The sequence below is a fragment of the Lygodium microphyllum genome, chromosome 10, assembly GCF_053477565.2.
Source record: "Lygodium microphyllum isolate KBCC chromosome 10, Lygodium_microphyllum_v1.1.10, whole genome shotgun sequence".
NCBI lineage: Eukaryota > Viridiplantae > Streptophyta > Polypodiopsida > Schizaeales > Lygodiaceae > Lygodium > Lygodium microphyllum.
Genome location: NC_141144.1, coordinates 11,900,488 through 11,920,588, shown reverse-complemented (window position 1 = coordinate 11,920,588; position 20,101 = coordinate 11,900,488). Strand labels below are relative to the sequence as shown.

The window sequence follows — 20,101 nt, the reverse complement described above, 5'->3', positions numbered from 1 at the left end:
AGGTACTACCTCTAATCCGAGATATCCGGGTATCTCGGGTGAAAGGAACATCTTTCGGATTATATGAGTTTCTTGTTTTCTTTTGGACTTTCGAAATGCTCCTACCACTTTTAATCGGATGATGGAGCGTATCTTCAAGCCACAGAGGATTTGTGGGTACTTTCTTTAATGACATGATTGTCTATTCAAAGAACGAGGCAAAGCATAGAAAACACTTGAACATTGTGTTCAATGAACTACGTGAGCATAGGTTGTTTATCAATGACAAGAAAAGTGAATTCTTTTTGCATGAAATCCACTTTTTGGGGCATATTGTATCGGCTGATGGTATTCGCATGGACCCTGCAAAGGTTGAGGCAATACAATCATGGACACCTTTGAGAAATGCGTATGAGATCCGCAACTTCTTGGGTTTATGTTCTTACTATAGGAAGTATATACGCGGGTTTGTTGAAATTGCATCTCCATTGAATGCAAAAGAAGGATGTGACATTTAGATGGAGAGCAGTGGAAATTTCAGCATTTGAAAATTTGAAGGAAAAGATAACTCCAGATCTTGTGCTTGTATTGTCTGATCTAAGGAAATCATTCATAGTTCAATGTGATGCATGTGGTAACAGCATCGGGACTGTTCTTATACAAGACAGCCGAGTTGTGGCTTATGAGAGCCCAATTCTCCACGGTGGAGAAATGAATTTGTAGGTCTATGAGAAAGAGCTCTAGGCTGTAATTCATGCCCTGTCTACATGGAAACATTATTTATTAGGGGCTGATTTTACAATGTAAACAGACCATCAAACTTTTTGGTACTTTCTGACATAGACAAAGTTGTCGAAGAAGCATACGAGATGGGCAAATTTTCTCTCTATGTTTCATTTTCAAATTGTACATATTGATGGTAAAATATATGTTGTGGCTGATGCATTGTCACATAAGCGACAAATTTCAGCCGTCAGCATGGTTTATCACACTAAGTTGGATGCCATGAAAGAGCAATATGTTGTTGATTCAGGCTTTGATAATGTTTATGATCAGCTTTGCAATGGCCAAAGGCATGAACACTTTGTGCTAAGAGATGGATTTCTGATGATGCATAGACGACTGTGTCACAAAGCAATTAAGGCCTAGAGTTCTCACTGAAAGTCATGCTCCTTCATATACAAGACACAAAGGACCAAAGGCATTAATGCCACGGTCAAGGCAGTGGAGCATTTCTTTTATTGGCCAGCTTTGAGGCATGATATAGAAGAATTTGTTAAGACTTGCATCATATGCCAGAAGATAAATCATGATAGGCAAAAGATGCCGAGTTTGTTGCAGCCCTTTCTTATTCCAAATAGGCCTTGGCAGAGCATTGCAATGGACTTTATTTTTTAGCTTCCTAAGACATCTACAAGGAATGATGGGATATGGACTGTCATTTGCAGGTTTAGCAAACAAGCCCATTTCATTCCGGTGAGGAAGAAAATAAAGATTGATCATATGGCACGATTGTTTTTGCAGCACATCTTTAAGTGTCATGGTATACCATAGTCGATCATTTGTGATCAAGACCCCCGGATGACCAGTTTATTTTGAGAGGGCTTGTTTGAGAATATGGATACCACGTTGAAATTCTCATCATCCTCCCATCCACAGACAGATGGTCAGTCTAAGCCTCTGAGGAAGCAAATTCCATAGTGTTAGAGTGAGTCTCTGAGGAAGCAAATTCCACAGTGTTAGATCTTTTGAGGTGCTATGTTTCAAACCACAAGACACAATGGGAGCAATATTTTCCCTTGGTTGAGCTTCCTTCTTACAACAACAATGTATAGTTCTATGAGCAAAGCTCCATTTGAGGTGGTTGAGGGTTGCAAGAAGGTACCACCTATTCTACAAACTGAGGATAAGATCTTTGAGACTGATCGTTATGTGGAAAACTTGGATGTAGCCTATGCAAAGATAATATATGCACTTCAGAGATCGTAAGAACAGAAAAAGATGGCAGTTGATCGCCACAGACATGTTGTGCAGTTTTCAAAGAGTAATTATGTATTGCTACGTTTTGAAAAGGTAAGGTTGAAAAAGATGAAAGGAAGAGAAAGATTGTATCCGAAGTTGAGTATGAGATACTATGGCTCTTCCAGGCATTGGAAAAGATCAACGATGTTGCATATCAGCTGAAATTACCTCCACATTGGCAGATACACAATGCCTTTCATGTCAGTTTGTTGAGGCCTTTTCATGGTGATGTGTCAAAGGATATATCTGTTGAAATTTAGCCTAAGGTTGAGGAGGTGGATGAGATTTTGGTACTTGAGCAAATTTTTGCACATAAGGGGAAAAAAGTCAAAGGTAAAGTTTCCAGGAGAGGCTTGGTAAAATTTCAAAATTATTCACCAATGGATGCCAAATGGATGGAAGAGTATGATTTGGCAGACCATCCTCAGTTATTATAGCTTTACCAAGATGCCTTTCAGTTAGTGTTAACTTTAGTTCGAGCTCCGTTACGTTCAGCAGAGCAAGGGTCCGGAGTATCGCCTGATGCTCGAGGGGGAGGTGGGACTTCCACTTCTTTAGTTATGGACAACTCTCATATGTAGTGGATCTTAGATGTATTCAGCATGCATCCGAGGTACTACACTAACAATATGTTTTGTATGAGGTCACTACTTAGTGTACTAGTCACTATGAGATATATGCAGATGAGTATGAGTTTCACCTTGGCACTAGAACCATACTTTTACATCAACTTATGATCAATTTAGCATGAATTTTATCTCAATTTTGAGACAAACTCTAATCAGTTTCGGCTCAATTTTTTATCAGCTTGAGAACTGTTTATGGTCACTTTTGGGATCAGTTTTCAATCAGCTTTTGCATTGATTGTTGGTCTATTTTTGCAATGAGTTGGTAATTAGTTTAGGGTCACATTTGCAACAATTTGTGATCAGTTTATAATCAGATTATGCTTTGTTTTTAATTGTTTACATTTGGTTCCATGGACAACGGCATATGTTATGATGCCATTGATATTTTAGCCATGGTTTATGCTTGGTTATACTATGCTATGGTTAGATTTTGCTAGATGAGTTGAGCTCATGAGAAATAGACATGTCACATGATAATCTGGCAATGCTTTTGAGATTCTTTGTGAGTCTTATATTATGTTATAATCAGTTGGTAATTTTCAGCATCTGTTGGACATATGGAATGGTTGAGCAACAGTATGCAATGTTGTGTTAACTATGATACCTTGTGGAAATTCCAATCCACTATTTTGCTTTTGATGCATTTGGCAATGCAATCAAGGATGATTGCAAGGATTTTAAGGAGGGCTGTCGTAAGGACATGTATTTTTAAAACCTCACTTAACATGTGGATTAATTTTTAATCACATGGTTAAGTAAATGTTACACATGTGAGGTGTAACTGGGTTTAGAGTAAATTTACGAGTTCAGAACCCAAGGAAATCACAGGATGTCAAAGGCAAAAGTTATTGTAAGTTATGTTGCACAAGTACTTTGTGATATCTAGTGCCAGTTGTTGACCTAGATCATTTATTTGGCCATAAGTGTGAGTTGGTGACACTAGGAAAGTGGCGTTTAATGGTACCTAACGCCAATCTGATGGTCAAAGATGGTGCATAGGCACTTGGGAATGGAAGTTGCCTGGCCAATTTAATTATTGGCAAGTCAAATTATTTTTCAGAGCATCAAAATAATTATCAGATTAATTTTGAGTATTTAAAGACTGAAAAGTAATATTTAATTATAGATAGTGCTAGAAAAACCATTTGGAAAGGTTGCCACTTGTCAAAAATGCCCATGCAAGATTGAAAAACATTTTTAGAGGCAGGAGAGAGGGGCATTTTAGTGTATTTAGCCTTCAAGAGAGAGGGAGGAGATGCTACAGGTCTGATTTGCAGCCATTGGAGGACCCTCTAAGGCAGTCAGGGGAAGGAGAAGACCAATCAACATCAAACGACAACATCTACAGGCTATTGAGACAAGGAGGAGCACTAAATAACTGATTTTCTTCAGTTCTTTGCATCTGTAAGCTGTTGAGGCGAGGCAGCAGCAGTAAATGACAAATTGCTTCAGTTCTTTGCAAAGAAAGTCTGAATTTTCTCTCTCCTCAGCATTCTGTCTCATCTCCTAGCCTTTCTACAGCCTTGCTCCGAAGTTTATAGCATTGAGATCACCAGAGGCTAAGAAATTTGAGATTTCTTTGTTGTAAACCCTAATCTACATCAAAAATTAGGGTTTAGCAGCAGCCTCGAGAAGCATGGCGGAAATTAGAAGCTCAAAGACTTGGATTCAATAGGGCTAAAGCTGTTTTTAGCCTATTCAAGTGGAGGGACTAGCAAATCATTGAATTTGGGGCATTCTCCATCTGCATCAAAGCGAGTGAAGGTCAATTGATTGCTTGAATCAAGGGGCAATTCAAATTGAAGATTTGTTGGTCATTTTGGATAGCAAGGGGATTGGAACACTGAAAGGGATTGGGAGAATCCAATTGTACATCAACTTCTTCTTCAATTAAGTTAAATAAATACCGAAAGGGGTGCTAGTTTTGGGACCAAGAAGGTATCTAATGTCCAAGATTATATGGTAAAGTGTGAATTTCAGTTTAGTAAATGTGTTAATGGCTGTAAATAGTGCTTAATCAAGTTATTTACCACCCTAGCCAAGGAGGAAGGTTGGTTTCATGGTTCTGTTGCTGGGACTGAGACACCTAATTTCTACAATTTCTCCCTTGAATTTAGTCTTAAAATGTACAATTTCTCCCTCTATAGGTCCAGTGAATAGCATGTCATCCACATAAAGAATGATAATTAGCAAGTCTCCCGCTTTCATTCTTAATGTGTAGAATGGGAACAATTGGACTATTTTTAAACCCTTTGATGGCCAAATGTGCATCAATTTTTTAGTAGCATGCATGAGGAGCTTGTTTAACACCATAAAGAGCTTTATGCAACTTGCTATAGTATGAAACCTTTCGTATGTGGTACTAGGGTAACTATGGTTGAGAGAGAGAGAGAGAGAGAGAGAGAGAGAGAGAAAGAGGGTGACAAGCTTGAGAGAGAGAAAGAGAGAGAGAGAGAGAGGCTTGGGGAAGAGAAATAAGAAAAACAAAGAAAGGAGAAAGAAAACAAAAGAGTTGTAGGCTTGACGGAGAGTGGCCAAAAAGTGCTTATTTTTTCGTACTAAATCGTACGGATACGTACCGTACTGTACCGTAGGGATCAGTCCGTACTACGTATGGAGACAACCTTGGTAATAAGTTTGTCCTATCATTTATAATAGGCACAAATTCCAAAGAAAGTGGTAAAAGGTCCTCATAGACATCACCAATCTCATGGGTGGTTGGCATTTGAAACTGGTCACACAATGCATATAAGATTGTAAATGGTAAAGTCTAAATTGTAAAGTATAAACTTCAAAGTTTAAAACAACAAATTTTAAATTTTATGGCTAAGTATTTACGTGCTTTGGGCTAACCATGCTTGTTATAACCCTCATCATGTATAAGTTAGTGCAGTAATAGACTAGGCGCTCTAACTTTCATGTGTTAAGTTGATTGCGAATCTTCGTGTGAATGAAAAAATAGGCACTCCAGTTTCTCTCACATGCACCCAAAGAGCAATCGTGGGGAAGAACCCTCATGGCTAAGGGTTGAAGGGTCTCCGATGCGTATCCAAAATTTTTGTCACCAAAATAAAGGCTTCACAACTGACTCTCTCCTCCAACAAGTTGGAGAAGCAAAAGCCACATGCCCTCTCTGATCCGCATAGCATCCTAGCTCCTCTAGCATTGCCATTGCATTGTGGTCATCCATAGAGACCACACAAGTCAAATAAGCAAGCTAGTCTGAACGGAGCTCTCTATCATCCATGATCACCAGCGACTTGTAAGTTAGATGTACCAATGCGAAAAAATCATGGATGGGCATATGTATTGATGCCTATCTCCTCTTTCCTATCTCTAAAATATGTGCACGTTGTGTCTCTACGATCACTGTACAAGTACGTACCTCCACCAATGCTGCTCTAAAGAAGTGGACAAGAAAACCCATAGTGAACCCCTCACAATCACTTATGCATAACTATCTCTCTCTCTATTCTCTCTAACCCCTATCTCTCTTCATTCTTGAATCTTGAAAGTTGAAACTTCCAAGTATTGTTACCTGTAATTTGTGGTTCTAGTTGGGTCCCTTGAATGTGGTGTAAGTTGTCACTGATAATGCATCGAACTGTTGGTGCATGGGCCGTCTGCTTAAGGCCAAGTTTCCCATGATTGTGTGGACTCCAGGTGCAAGTCATTGTTTGGACTTGCTCATGGAGGACATTGGGAAACTCAAGTGGATGAAAAGGGTGGTCTGTAAATCTTTATCGATTGTCACCTTCTTCACAGTAAAGGTAAAGGTGCTTGCGATGTATCGTGAGCATAACACGCTTGAGTTGAAGAAGCTTTCTTCAACTCAGTTTGCTTACATGTGGTTATTGCTGGAGTGCCTTTATGAGATGCGGTTCACCTTGACAGTGGTGTCTACTCTATGGAATGAGTGGGATGAGCATGAGACAGAGGAGGCCAAAGCCATGCAGTGCTTGTGCTTTAATGAGTAGTTTTGGTAAAAAGTTCATGTCATTGTCATTGTCATTGTCATAACTCCTTTTTATAGGGTGTTACATATAAATTATAATGAAAGAAAGTGAAACCATTTAAAAAGGCAATGTATACCTCAATGATAGCTTACTGAATGTGGCAGTAGATGAATGGGTTCGTCGTTTTCCTCCCCCTCTTGCTGGTATCTACGGCCCCCAAAAAGTTAAGTGCCGAGTGGCCATGAGATAAGTATGTTGATGATACCCCGTTTCTTACAATCACTCCATCCATCGGTGAGAATGGAGCAACCATATTTTATCCATTCGGCTCAATTAGGATCAAGGGCCCTATCAATCCTGTCCTCTTCATCAATCTATTTTATCCACATTGGCAATGGCTTTTACCATATTTTTTCATTGCTCTTGCTTTAGGATATTAAATGCAAGATTGCACTCAATCACCATATGTGCAATTTCAATGTCCACAAGTCATTGTCTTTCTCTAAGAAAGGCAACCAATCTACGCACATGACCGCAAGCTTGAGGGAGAGAGGATTCTCTCTCTGGTGCTACATGAGCCTCCACTCTTTGTATTTTACCGAAGCCGGATGCAGATGTGAAGCCCCCACCACTGATAGTAGAGGCCTCTTCCGCATTGGTTGAAGATACATCCACACTCCATGCTTCCTCATTAGTAAGCATAGGAGTTGGTGCCGATGCACCATTTCCTCCTCTTGTGGATCCCCCTCTCATCTTGGCAAGAATCTCATCTGCAATGTTTTGAGGGATTTCCTTGCATAGACCTCCCTCCCCCTCCCCCCCCTCCCCCAACGTCTTGGAAAGATGTTGGAGAACCCAGGTTGCACCACTTGTATAGGGCTTCCCGCAATACTTGCATGTCCAATGGTGGAAGTTTGAACTTCTTTTTGTCCCTCTCCACATGGATCACGTGCAAATTAAGGGCCTCGTACTTGTCACAAGTCATGGTGCCGATGACGGATGGAGAGGCTCAGAGAGAGAGAGAGAGAGAGAGAGAGAGAGAGAGAGAGAGAGAGAGTGTGTGTGTGTGTGTGTGTGAGAGAGAGAGAGAGAGGAGAGAGAGATATTTGAGTCTTGACTCTTGAAACTTGAAAGAGAGGGAGATGGTTGAGATAAACTGTAAAGTTGAAAGAGCAAGAGTGAGAGAGAGGGGATGGGAGAGCCTTGAGCCTTGATAGGGTGTGGGAAAGAGGAGAGAGTGAGAAGCTAGAGCTTGACAAATCACAAATCAATTCAAGATCCAAGAGAAGTAGATGAGAATGGAAAATGCTTGCTAAATTGGTGTGGACGCATGGAGGAGAGGAGCACCTTTTGTAGATGAGAGAAGGGTCAAACAATCGAAGAGGAATCAAGAGTTAAACATGGCTACTAGCTGGATGGAATCCAAGGGGGCTAGGGGAGGAGTGCATAGCTGGAAAAGAGGGCGGGTTGAGGTATCCAAGGCTTCCCACCACCCCCAAGAGGGCCACATAGGACACACATGCAGGTGGAACGCGAGGAGGCATGGCAAGCATGGTGGCCAAACAAGGCCAGTTTTTCATATAGTACCGTACTATCTATACTGTAGTCTGTACCATACAACGTATGATTGCAACCATGGTTGCCTAGCATTAACCTTTTGCTGATTTTTTTCATTTTGTCTAGTTTTACCCTTGCCTTTAAGCTTGGAAAGCATAGCTGCATCACTTGAACGCCAATGCAATGACAACATCAAAGATATGTGGAAACCAAGATATGACTCCGGAAGAGAGTTCAGGTGATGTTCACCAATTCAACATCCTGAATTATTTCATCAACACTGAGTAGCTACTCACGCTCTCATGCATGTTTACATTTGCCAACTCTCTTCGAAGATATGAGATCCTAGCCTCACTACGGGCTACAAACATACACTCAAGTATGTCCAATGCTGATTTCGAGGTCTTACAAGACCGAATGTGCAGAATGATGGCCCTTTTTACTTACAATGATATCAAAGAAAGTGTGTGAGCGTCCTTTGAATCCCTTTTCTTTGATCCTCCATAGGAAGGGGAGCTGGGGCAACAACACCATCACCAGCAACTTATCCTCAAGTGCAACATTGAGGTATATAAGGTGCGTGACCTCCTAGTAGATGCAAGTCACATGCAACATAGTCCTACAAGTCCTTCAGAACAAGAAGGTTGCAGAGCATGAAACTCCATAATGAGTAGTTGGAGCCATTAAGTTTGTATTCCTAAGTGAGGACACCAAGAATGTTGCTCTGATCATTATTTTTGTGATGTGCTATGCTGTCAGTAATGAACAAAAATCTACAGCCAAATACCTCGATGCCAAAGTATAGAGTTTGTACTCCTCAGAGTACCAAGAATCCCATGGGATTATCAAACAAGTACCAAAAGTGTCGCATAAATGCTAGTGTATGCATAATGTCACCCAAATCAGCACTCAACCAAACAAGTAACAGCAGTGCATTGCTATACACTCTCTACTATACTTGCCTTGTAATGTGTGTCCACAAGAGTACAAGTTTCAGCAATTTCTCACCAAAAATTTTTAATTTTCCCAAAATTTTCTACTCAATCTAACTCTAGTAGCAATTAAATGCTGTTATACCACTTATTTCTTACCTTGGAGTGTGTGCAACTTAAAAACCCCAAATTTCTTCTTGAAATTTCTAAGAAATTGAAGAAATTTTACCTTACAATTTGAACTTCTACTGAATGTCACCTTGGGATGCTCACCAATGGTGAACAGCAGCTAGAATCTGCCTTTGGATGCATGCTGAAGCATCTAGGCCAAAAAGGCCCAATTTTTTTGCCTGAATTGTAAAGAAATTGTGCAATGTCGGCGTTGTTGGTGAAGATTTGTGCATGGAAACTCAGATCGGGCAAAAGCCCCAAACTTTTAGCGGCAAAAGTTAAGATAGGGGCTGAGATTCCACTAAATGTCAGGTTGGATTGAGCAGAGGCAGCTAATGGCAGAATGGTGGCAGGAGTGCAGGCAGTAGAAGACGTGGAGTGTGGCAGCATTGACAACAGTAGAGATGGCTGCTGGTAGGAAATGCAGGTGGCACCCGCAGCAACAGTGGTGATACAGGCAACAATGGTGGCGCAGCCAATGGCAAGAGCAATAGACAGGCAGTGCTGGCAACTTAGGCAACAGTGCGGTGCATGATAGGCACAAATGGCGCTATGGGCAAGCGATCAACTGGTAGCAGACTGTTGGAGGTGGCAGAGAGGCACAAGACACGGCAACCAAGGCAAGCAGTGTTGGCAATGCAATTTGGCACAATCGGCGATAGGCAGGTCGCAGATGGCGTAGTGGGTGCTCAGCTGGCAAGCGCAGTAGACGACTTAGGCAATTGAGGCCTAGGTGGTTGGTGGAGCTGCTGGTGGTCCAGGTGGACTGGGCTGAGATGCTAGGACAATTGACACAGCTAGCAGCAGGGCTGGGCAAAGCAGCTCCTTCCTCCTCTTCCTTGAGCTGGATGTCGGTTGGTGAAGTTAGTGACAGAACCTCGGGCGGGATGCTGCACTGATACCAATTGCGAGAAAAACAGGACCAGCAATGGAGAGAGAAACAAGAAAGTGACAGTGAGTGAGCTGAAGCAAGAGAGTGGAGTGTACTTGCTGAACTAAAAGATAGAGTGAAAGTACAACACTAGTTTAGGTCATAGGTTGGCCTAACCAATCTTCCACCAACTAACTAGAGTTAGGCTAACTTATTCTAGTTCCTAGTGTCACTAGATTAATGTCTAAAGGCACTAGGTACACACACTACATTGACACTCGAATAAGTGTTCACACCACATGAAATACATTGGGCACTGCCAAGAATTACCAAATTCTAACATGGCTCCCCGATTGTCTCAGTGCTCAGACACTGGTAAATAATTCAAAATAAAGCCTTTTTGGGACTGCAGATGGAAACCAAATTAGTAATTAATGCACTTAATGACTTTGGTTGCTCAACATAGGTTAGCTGAGAGGTGGGGGAGACGTTGAGAATAGCTCAGTGTGGTGTGCTCCAGATAGATCCCAAAACAAAGTAAGTCTACTTTTTAGGCTGATGATGTGGTGAGTAGTGGAGCGAAACATTGTTCTCCAAGCAGCATGATGTTGGTGTAGACTCCTGACAACAAAATGCAAGATCTGGGGTTTGAAACTTGGCTTCACGATCAGCAGATGATGGTGAATGATGTCACTTGTCTGCGCTATTCAGTAGCAGAACACAAGCTTCAATTGTGAAACACAAGCTGCAGCAGTTTGGAGCTGATGGTGACTTGGCAAGACAGCAGGGCAGTAGGCTGAGACAGTAGGCAATGACCTCTAGATGTAGGGCAGCAACTCTAGCTGATGGCATAAGAAAACTTCATCTACTTAAGTTCAAATTCCTGATGACAGGTTATTGTTGGCTACAGAAGTCAATTATCCTCTAGTTGATGCTCCCACATCACTGAAAGCCATTCTTTGCCTGTAGTTTTTTTTTTTTTTTTAAATTTCAGCTAGTTGATTGGCCATTGCTGCCTAATTCTTCTGTCGTTTTGTTTCAGGGTGGCTATGACATCGACTACATTATGGAGGCATTGAATCCCCAGGTTTCAAGTCAGAGTTCGTAAGTTCAGTCAGGTCTCATGTTGCGCATGAATCTGCAGGACTCTCCCTAGGCCAAAAAGTAACCGCCAGGGCATGGTCAATATTCTTCTGTGTATACAGGTCTCTCTCTCTCTCTCTCTCTCTCTCAACACACCAAATGCACGTAATAGATGGAAGCTCGTTATGCTGGATTTGTTCTTGTAATGTTGATTTACTGAGCTTACATTAGATTGAACTGAAAATTTCTGTTTTGTGTCCCAGCGTATAGAGATATTGCTGCAGTTATTAATACGCAACACTGTTTAGTGAAGAACGGGAAGCAACTATGATTATTTGAAAGCATTGACAACAAAGTAGTGCCTGAAGCTGCAGCCTTTACTTAGTTCCCTCTGATTTTTTTCTAGCCTCTTGTACCATATATCCTCTATTCTTTATACCGATTGTTCTTGTATTCAGTGGTGAGGTGTGACAAGCCCAGTACTCTGGAGTACATCTATTCAGTAGACCTAGGAGTTCCCAATATCATCCCTGTTCCTCTCTCAGGTACTTTTTACCATTGAACTGTCTAAGCAGTGTGTCGAAACACGGATTACAACATATAGACCTGAGAACTGTGCCTCATTTTTTAAGCATTGGCACTTCTGCAATCCTTCGAAGTGAGCTTCTTAGGCCCAAATGTGGTCTGCCCACACGAGGTATACGGCAATTTCAGCTGGTACTGCGTACGTAGCGTAGCTGCTTATAGGAGTAACTGATTGTCAGAAACTATGGGAATTCCTGATAAAATATTGATTGCTAATGGCCAAATTGTTGGATGGCTTACACCGACAATTGGTGCAGAAAAAGAACCGCCTACAAAGTGTTATCTAATTGATCTCCGTTGAGAAACAGGATAATGCACCGGTGCATGTCAAGAGGTGATGCAGTTTGATCGTTAAGTCGGACTCTAAGCTTGAACACGGCAAGAAGCTGCAAGTAACGTTGTAAGCAACTCCCACTAGCACGCAATATGTCAAAAAGGACCGCCTTGTCCATAGAGGAGAAGGAAACACAGCTTGTTTCGGTACAAGAGACTGTAGCAAGCGGGAATCAAGTACCGATAGCACAAGAAATTCCCGAGTTGCAACTGTGTCGCATCAGATAGCCTGTTCTCTGTTGTCGCACCAAAATTTTCTGTGTTCTGTGGGGAAACAGCCCATCGCGGGAACCAATGGAAAGATATTGTGTGAACTGTCTCCCACGTCAGACAATGCGATTCAGCATTCCATGCAAATTGCATGTGGCTACGAAGGACGGAGGGAGGTCCTTCCGCCGTGGTAAGAATCTGGCAGCTATCGCATATACATGCGTATGCCTGCATGTAATGAGGATACGCGTAAATTGGTTGAGCTTCTGAGGATTTCTTAACGTACGAAGGCCATCATCAAATGAAATGCGGGATTCTGCATCAATAACGAAAAACGCATTACACGAGGCTGTTCAAAGTGTTCCTCCTGTGCAATATGTGATATGCTGAGTTGGGCAAGTGCCGTTTGTAAACGAGGTATTAATTGAAATGGAAAAGTGACATATTATATAGCTTCAAATTTTCGATGGCTTCCTTTGACACCACTATAGTATGCATGAGCATAGACATAGTTGAAGGCTTAGTTGCATTACATCTTCCCTAATTGTGCTTGTAAAAATCATCAAAAAAAAGGCCATTGTGGTAAGAAAATTTTCATTTAGGGAAGAAAATTAATCCTTAAGGTAAAACATCATATTTAGATATAATTTGTTCATGAATCGCATTTGAGCAATCTTCATTTACTTGACACATTGGTAGCACATTCATGGGACATCTTCTAGTAGATGAAGATACAGGAACTTGTATGTGTGTGTGTGTGTAGAGTGTGCAATGAGCTATAGAATTCCAAATAAATCTAAGAGAACCTTCCATTTGTTGTTGCGACCTCTTATGTACCTCATTTTAGCACTTGGATACAAAATCATTTGGCATAGCAATTGGACCTAGATTTGAGTAACCTAGGTTAGCAAGTTGTTGGGCTATCTTATGGCGTCTTAAGGCTAACAACCCTCGTCAAGGTAAAAGTTGCAAATCGTATTGTGGATAATTGTTATTAATATCCACTTCAAGAACAATGAAACAACACAATTCGCATCTTATGTAACAATAGGACATAGAACTTGCCAAAGACAAACATTTTAGTTAACACTAGCACTAGAAAGGCCATCAAGCACATGTTCGTAGGAAGAATTTTCAAAGAACTCCAAAGCCAATTCATAAGCCTTGAGAAAGAATGGTATATTCAATATAAAAATGGGTTAGGGTGAATTCTTTAGACCGATCTACATGGCATACCCAAGCCACCATCCAATTAAGGCCATTCACCCCCAAACTAGTAGATTCATAAATTCCTAAATCTAATAGAGGGCCTAGTAGATCTAGAGGCTCTTCAAGAATGGAATCCGACTCAAAACCTAAGCATTGGAAGAGGTCCAAGAAACCTTAAGCACATGCTAAAGAAAGTTCATAATAAATATAGCTTAGCTCCTAGCTAATAAGATTAGAGGCTATGTTTAGAACATATGCACCCATATTATTCCTAGTAAAATCATGTTGATGAAAAGAGTAATCATACTAATGCATGGTAAGGAATTAGGTGGCATTAAGAGAATGGTTTTCATGCCAATATGCCCAATACATTTGGAGACACAGTTAGAATCTTGTGCAAAGAATGACATTTATAATAGCATCCCATTAGATGCCATCATTAGTGTCCAAGCAGAGCTATGATGATTCATATAGTTTGATTGAGAAGTTTAAGTACATTACTATTTAGGGCTTTTGTTTGCATCATATGTAAACAAAAAGCCCTAAATACCCAATTGGTAGTATATTGCATCATATAATGCCAATTGTCAACAATTGTTGTCCTATGATATAAGGAAAAAATAAAAAGGCATGAAAAGCTGTGAAAAAGGTAAAGGAAAGAGAATTTATATGCAAAAAAGATGTCAAAAGGTAAAAGTCAAGTTGGACATATAACCAAGTTGAAAGAAGCATGAGATCCAATACATGAATCATGAAGAATCATCTATATGGTTTAAATTCTAGATCCCACAAATCATGATGATGCTCATTGTAAGTTCATGCACCAAGCTCTCTCTTGTGCAAGTTTGTCAAATCCCATGGTCAAGCATTGCAAAGACCAAGTTTGACACTAAGGTATTATATCATAAGCAATGAGCAAAACTGCTAAAAGTGGAGGGTCAAAATTAAAGAATGAAAGTTAATATCTTGCATATGAAATTTTGTGGAGCTCTTTCTCTCCATCTTTTTCTCTCTTTCCTATCCTCCATGACTTGAGCTTGAGTGAGGGTGATGTTTTGTGATGGTGCAAGAGTCTTCTTGAGCTTGAGAGTGTGATAGCTTATCCTGCATGTGTGTATGTGCAAGTGTGCTCACTCATGGTGAAGGGATCAAAGGAGTGTGTATCACAACAAGAATCAAAGCATGAATTGCAAATCAAGAGGCCATTACAACTTATTTTCAAAAAAATTAGACTAAACTAGTATAGATTAATGTAGTGAAGAGTCCTAATGTCTTTCTTTTATACAATTTTTTAAAAGGCTAAAAATATAGGTTCTCATTCAAATCAACTCAAAAGTAGGGTAATTTCTACACACCCAAAGTCATAATGATTGCCTAATGTTCAAATGAGTTTTGATTGCCAAAAAGTATACTTTAGTACAAAAGTATATCCATATTAAAAATATATAAAGAAGATATTCAGCGTCATTCAAACCCTTTAACAAATTGAGGAGACAAAAAGTGTGATGTAATAATTTTAACATTTCTAGAAAAATTAAATTCACAATTCGAGGGAATGTCCAAGATTTTGTATCTAGCACTTTCTTTGTCAATCATTAAAAACAAAAGTGTCAGATGCAATTGCCACCTTCAATGTCTTGTCGCCAAATCTTCCCTTCTGAATTGATGGTGATAGCATTGCACAAAATTATCACCTTCATGCCTCACTTGGAATCTTCTCTTGATTTAAATTTATGTTTTGGTGGACTTTAAATCATCTCCATATTGCAAGCATGGATCACTTCTTCGTAACTCTATTGTTTGCAAGCATATACTATTGTAATTTACCTAGCAATGAGTGTGAACCTATTCATAAAAGAAACAAGGTTACTTTAAATACAATTGAATGCAATGGAAGCATTGAGATTAGGGGGTATAAAGAATATTGATCTATGGAACAATTGGCAAGTTGTATGTTGTTGGTTGTATAATAAGAAGCACCCCTCCATTCTCTTATTGATCCTTGTTGCTTAGGTTTATTGGAGACAATTGTGACCAAGGAATCCATTTTTTGAATGGTCATTAAATATCCCTTGTCTACACCACACACTAAGACATTGGGTACTACCCATATTTGACGAATTCTACTACCTCCCTACAGTGCCAATATCATGATCTACAAGAAATGAATCAATCACCAAAAGGTAGTAGGTTCAAGTATTTTCAAAATTCCTCAACTTTTCACATGATAATGCCTTCATGAAAATATCTACAACATTCTCTTGTGTGGGGATGTAGATCATGCTAATCTCCCCTACATATGATATCTCTCTCATATAGTGATAATATATCTCATTATGTTTTTTACAAGCATGAAACACCAGATTTCATGCTATTGCAATAGCACTTTGATTGTCTGAAAGAATAGGAGTGGTTCTCTCCAAATGAACATAAAGATCAACCAATAGATGGTGTAACCAAACACATTCAATTAACACTATGAAACCTACTTTGTACTTAGATTCACTATGTGAGGTAGCTACATCAGGCCACTTCTTGCTTAGCCAAGAAATGCATGACTAACCTAGAAAGAAATAATGACTACTAGTAGATTGCCTTATATCGTGATCATGAGCCAAATCTAAATCATTATAAGCATGCATTTGCAAGTCTTTCTCCTTGGAAAAGAGCAAATCATATGATTGTGTTCCTTGCAATAGCAAAAATTATGCTTAACATCTTGCCAATATAGTGTACTTGGACAATCTCTTGAAGCAAGAGATTGGTCAACTCCATGAATGTGCGGGGCTCAATTACTCCCCTCAATGACAAGTTTAGCAAAGTGTGAAAACCAAGATACGACTTTGGAAGGGAGTTCAAAGTGACGTTCACCATGTCACCATCTTCGATCACCTCATCAATACTGAGTAGCTACTCACGCAAATGTTAAATGTATGTGATGTGATGTGTTATAGAATCACCTTCATTCATGTGAGCATTGGCCCAACTCTCTACGTAAGAAAGAGATGTGGGTCTCATTCCTGGTGGTTGCAAACATCTGCTTCCCAAGTTGGATGTGAGGTTTTGCAAAACCAATTGTAAGCTATGATAGCTCTTTTCACTAATAGAGCTATCAAAGACAAAGCTTATGTATCTTTAGAATCCAATATTGTTTGGTCATGTGTAACAATAATGGGGGTAGCAACATGATGTCTTCCACCTCTCCCTTGTCTCCCTTGCATGGGAGGAAGTGTGCCACTAGCAATCATTACATGTTAAACTTTATCACTTGTGGCATAATCCCATAAATTCTTGGCCATAATGAGGTTTCAAATCATAAACTCCAGATAGAGTAATTTGTACCATCCAATTTGTCCTCACTGGTGAGGATGCCAAGATCATTGTTATTTCCTACCATAGCTGAATAAAAGTAAATGGAAGCTGTAACCAAGACTTCCAATACAAAAGAGTCATAAATGATTAAAATCCTCTTCAAGATCCCAATGCAAACAACTGTACTTGTGTACCAAAAATACCAAGAGTTGAATCACTATTGTGTAGCCAAACAATGGTAGCAAATGCCCCAATTTTCATGTTTAAGAATCAAAATAGCAATTTAATATTCTATACCACATGTACTATACCTCTAAAGGCATGAGAGCAAAAAATCCTAAATTTTTCTATGTAAATTTTAATAAATTACAAAATTTCAAAATTACTTGCTATTAATCACAAATGTCAGTGACGAATCCCAAGATTTTTGCATCAATGAGAGTTGATTTCAACAAAATCCCCAATGGAAATTAATCACAAATTACTTACTATTAATCACAAATGTCAGTAACGAATCCCAAGATTCTTGCATCAATGGGAGTTGATTTCAACAAAAGCCCCAATGGAAATTTTAGAAATTGGGCAAGTCAATTGAAACCCCTGAAATTTCTTGGAATTGGGTGTGAAAAATTGAAAATTTCTTTAAAATTCGGGATTGGATGGGCAATGTGGAGGAGAAATCACACAAATTTCTAAAAAGTTCCAAATCTTAAAATTAGGGTTTTCTACACTTTTAGGGTTTGTAAGTATTTTTGAATAGCTAAAAATGGCAAGACATGCAAGGTGGATTGAAAATTGCACAAATATTTGAAACCCCCAAAATTCAAAAAATAGTGTTTTTACATTTTTTCCTAGATATGTAGAAAATGACTAGCAAGGTTGAGAGGCAAGGCTGAGAGAGGATGTGTGTGTAGAGCTACATGAGAAATTGTATATGATACTACATGCAAGCTAAAACAATAGTAGATTCTTCTCTTACCAAAAGAGCAACTCCTCCCTCCAAAGTAACAACTCCTCTTTATTCCTCAACTGAGTGGACTTTGAGTGGTGGCACCAACTAAGTAGTGGTGAGATGGAATTCACGTATTATAAGCACAAGATGGTGAGCAAGAGTGGGCTTCATGCTAGTGGCATTAGCTGAGTGGTGAAGAGACAATCCACATGTCTAGCTCTAATATGAATTGTTGGAGAGAGAGAGAGAGAGAGAGAGAGAGAGAGAGAGAGAGAGAGAGAGAGAGAGAGTGTGTGTGTGTGTGTGTGTGTGTGTGTGTGTGTGTGTGTGTGTGTGTGTGAACACAAGACAGTAAGCAAGAGTGGGCAATAGTCATACACTCAAAATATGTAAGTACTAGAATGGTAGAATGAAGGTACAATAGGTCCTAAGACCAATCTAAACTTGATTGGAGTTAAACTAACTCTAGAAGTAGTGACACAATTTATTAACTTGCTTGTGTCCACACCACATACTAAAACATTGGGGACTGACCATAATTGATTAATTCTAGCAATTAGTGTCCTAACCAAAATTGTCTTAAACTCAAGATCAAACCAAGATCATAAGCTCATGGCAACACTACGGTCTTATCAAACACCTTATAAGATGACCATTGGGCAAACACCCCTCAAGCTAACTTATGGAACCAACGTGGTCATGTCAATCAAGTTCCTCATCCCTAGTCTTTGTATCAAAATGTAAGAACATTGGGAAGGCATTAAGCCTAGGGTCAATCACCTTATGAAACTCAAGCATCTCATGGAAACCTACCTCTTGGAAACTCATGCCTTGCTTGTTGAAAAGCCTTGGTTTGCTCATCACATCAAATAGCAATCCATTGAGAAAGGTGACCTAATGTTTTTATACTCGATCAAAGGCCATAAACAAAAGCTTAGACTTCGACATGTACCCCACCGTGTCCATGTACTCAATAGGACATGTAATGTAGATTACAAACCTTGGAGCAGCAAAGTGTTGGACACTGAAATGACAATCACATTAAACGATACTACCTAAGTTCACATCAAATCCATCATGATGGCCGAACAAACTTGGTACGAGTAAATGGAGGAACAAACTCAATGACAATGTTTGCAAGCTTTCTTCCACATTTGCAAGTTTAATATCTAGGCAATGTTTATCAATAGCTTAGGATCACGAGATGATCTCATAATTCCACTAGGCTACCTTTGCGTCCGATTGATGGCAACCTTTGCTAGGTCAACCTTAGCTACAATTAGCTGATGCCAATTTGAATCCCTATGGAGGCAAATCCTATTCGTTGTCGGGAAAATGCAGACTAATGTTGATAGTGGAGATGAATGCATTCTTATCCTCTTCTACATTTTACCAAACAGAGAAGGGATTGGAACAAAAATACTTCTAGGATGTCCATTCAAATATCTCATGAATTGCAATGTCAATTACATTGATAAGTTCATTCACTTTTAGCTCACTATTGCAGCCATTTCAACCTTTAGGCTGGGGATTTAACTATATGGTACATGTAGATTACTATCTCCAACCCACCACTCCAACAACCATCCGAAACTACTCTTTTGACACAACTCCTAAACTACCTAGGTTTAGAATCGACAAGATGTGAGTATATATATCACATTTCTTCAATTGTAGTGGAGGTTGAAGACTCTGTCCCAATGAGGATCAAAGTCTACTTGGAACACCACATCTTTTTGATGAAGTGCATCAAGGCACAAACACACTTGAAAAAGCTTACACATGATGCCTCAACGGGTAGCTTAAGGCCCTATTATGCACACAAGGATACTATCAAGGTTGTTGATATCTTTGTCTCCCAAAGCAATCCAAGTCCTTGTAATTGTGTTGTCAAGGACCGCTAGCCTATCCTACATGAGCCAACACAAGTAATCAAAAATGGGAATCACAATAGTAGTAGCCTTGTGCAAAATACAAAGATGCAACACAACAGACCTTGCCATCAAAGTCCTCAAAAAAATCCAACCATTCTTCACACAAGACCTCCACAACATTTGCACCTAACTACAACTCGAGGCATGTCATGATGGTTCATAGACCACAACACCCCGCTACAAACCCTTCTGTTCTTCATGAGTTGACTACTGGGAAGAAATTTGGATGCATAGGAGGCCAAATAGCATTGCTAGATACTACCATCATCACAACCGCATGTGATTGCCCAAAGCATCAATAAACCAACCACGATGAGCCTTAGGTCTTAACTAGCTTGTCTATCAACAAGGACAACATTATGTATC

General features: G+C 39.7%; 1 protein-coding gene across 2 annotated transcripts in view; it reads left to right on the top strand.

The window, feature by feature from the left end:
- The window catches only part of LOC148029712 (B3 domain-containing protein Os07g0679700-like), a 137,737-nt gene extending 124,951 nt beyond the window's left edge, over window positions 1-12,786 (top strand). The window contains exons 13-14 of one of the 2 annotated variants that reach the window (XM_087686018.1): window positions 11,160-11,322; window positions 11,464-12,786. In XM_087686018.1, the coding sequence (XP_087542144.1) occupies window positions 11,160-11,225 (66 nt within the window). In that variant the 3' untranslated portion in view covers window positions 11,226-11,322; window positions 11,464-12,786. Of the gene's footprint in view, window positions 1-11,159; window positions 11,323-11,463 lie in introns of those variants that run through there. The other variant, XM_087686019.1, reaches the window with a different exon arrangement.
- Window positions 12,787-20,101: the final 7,315 nt, after the last annotated feature.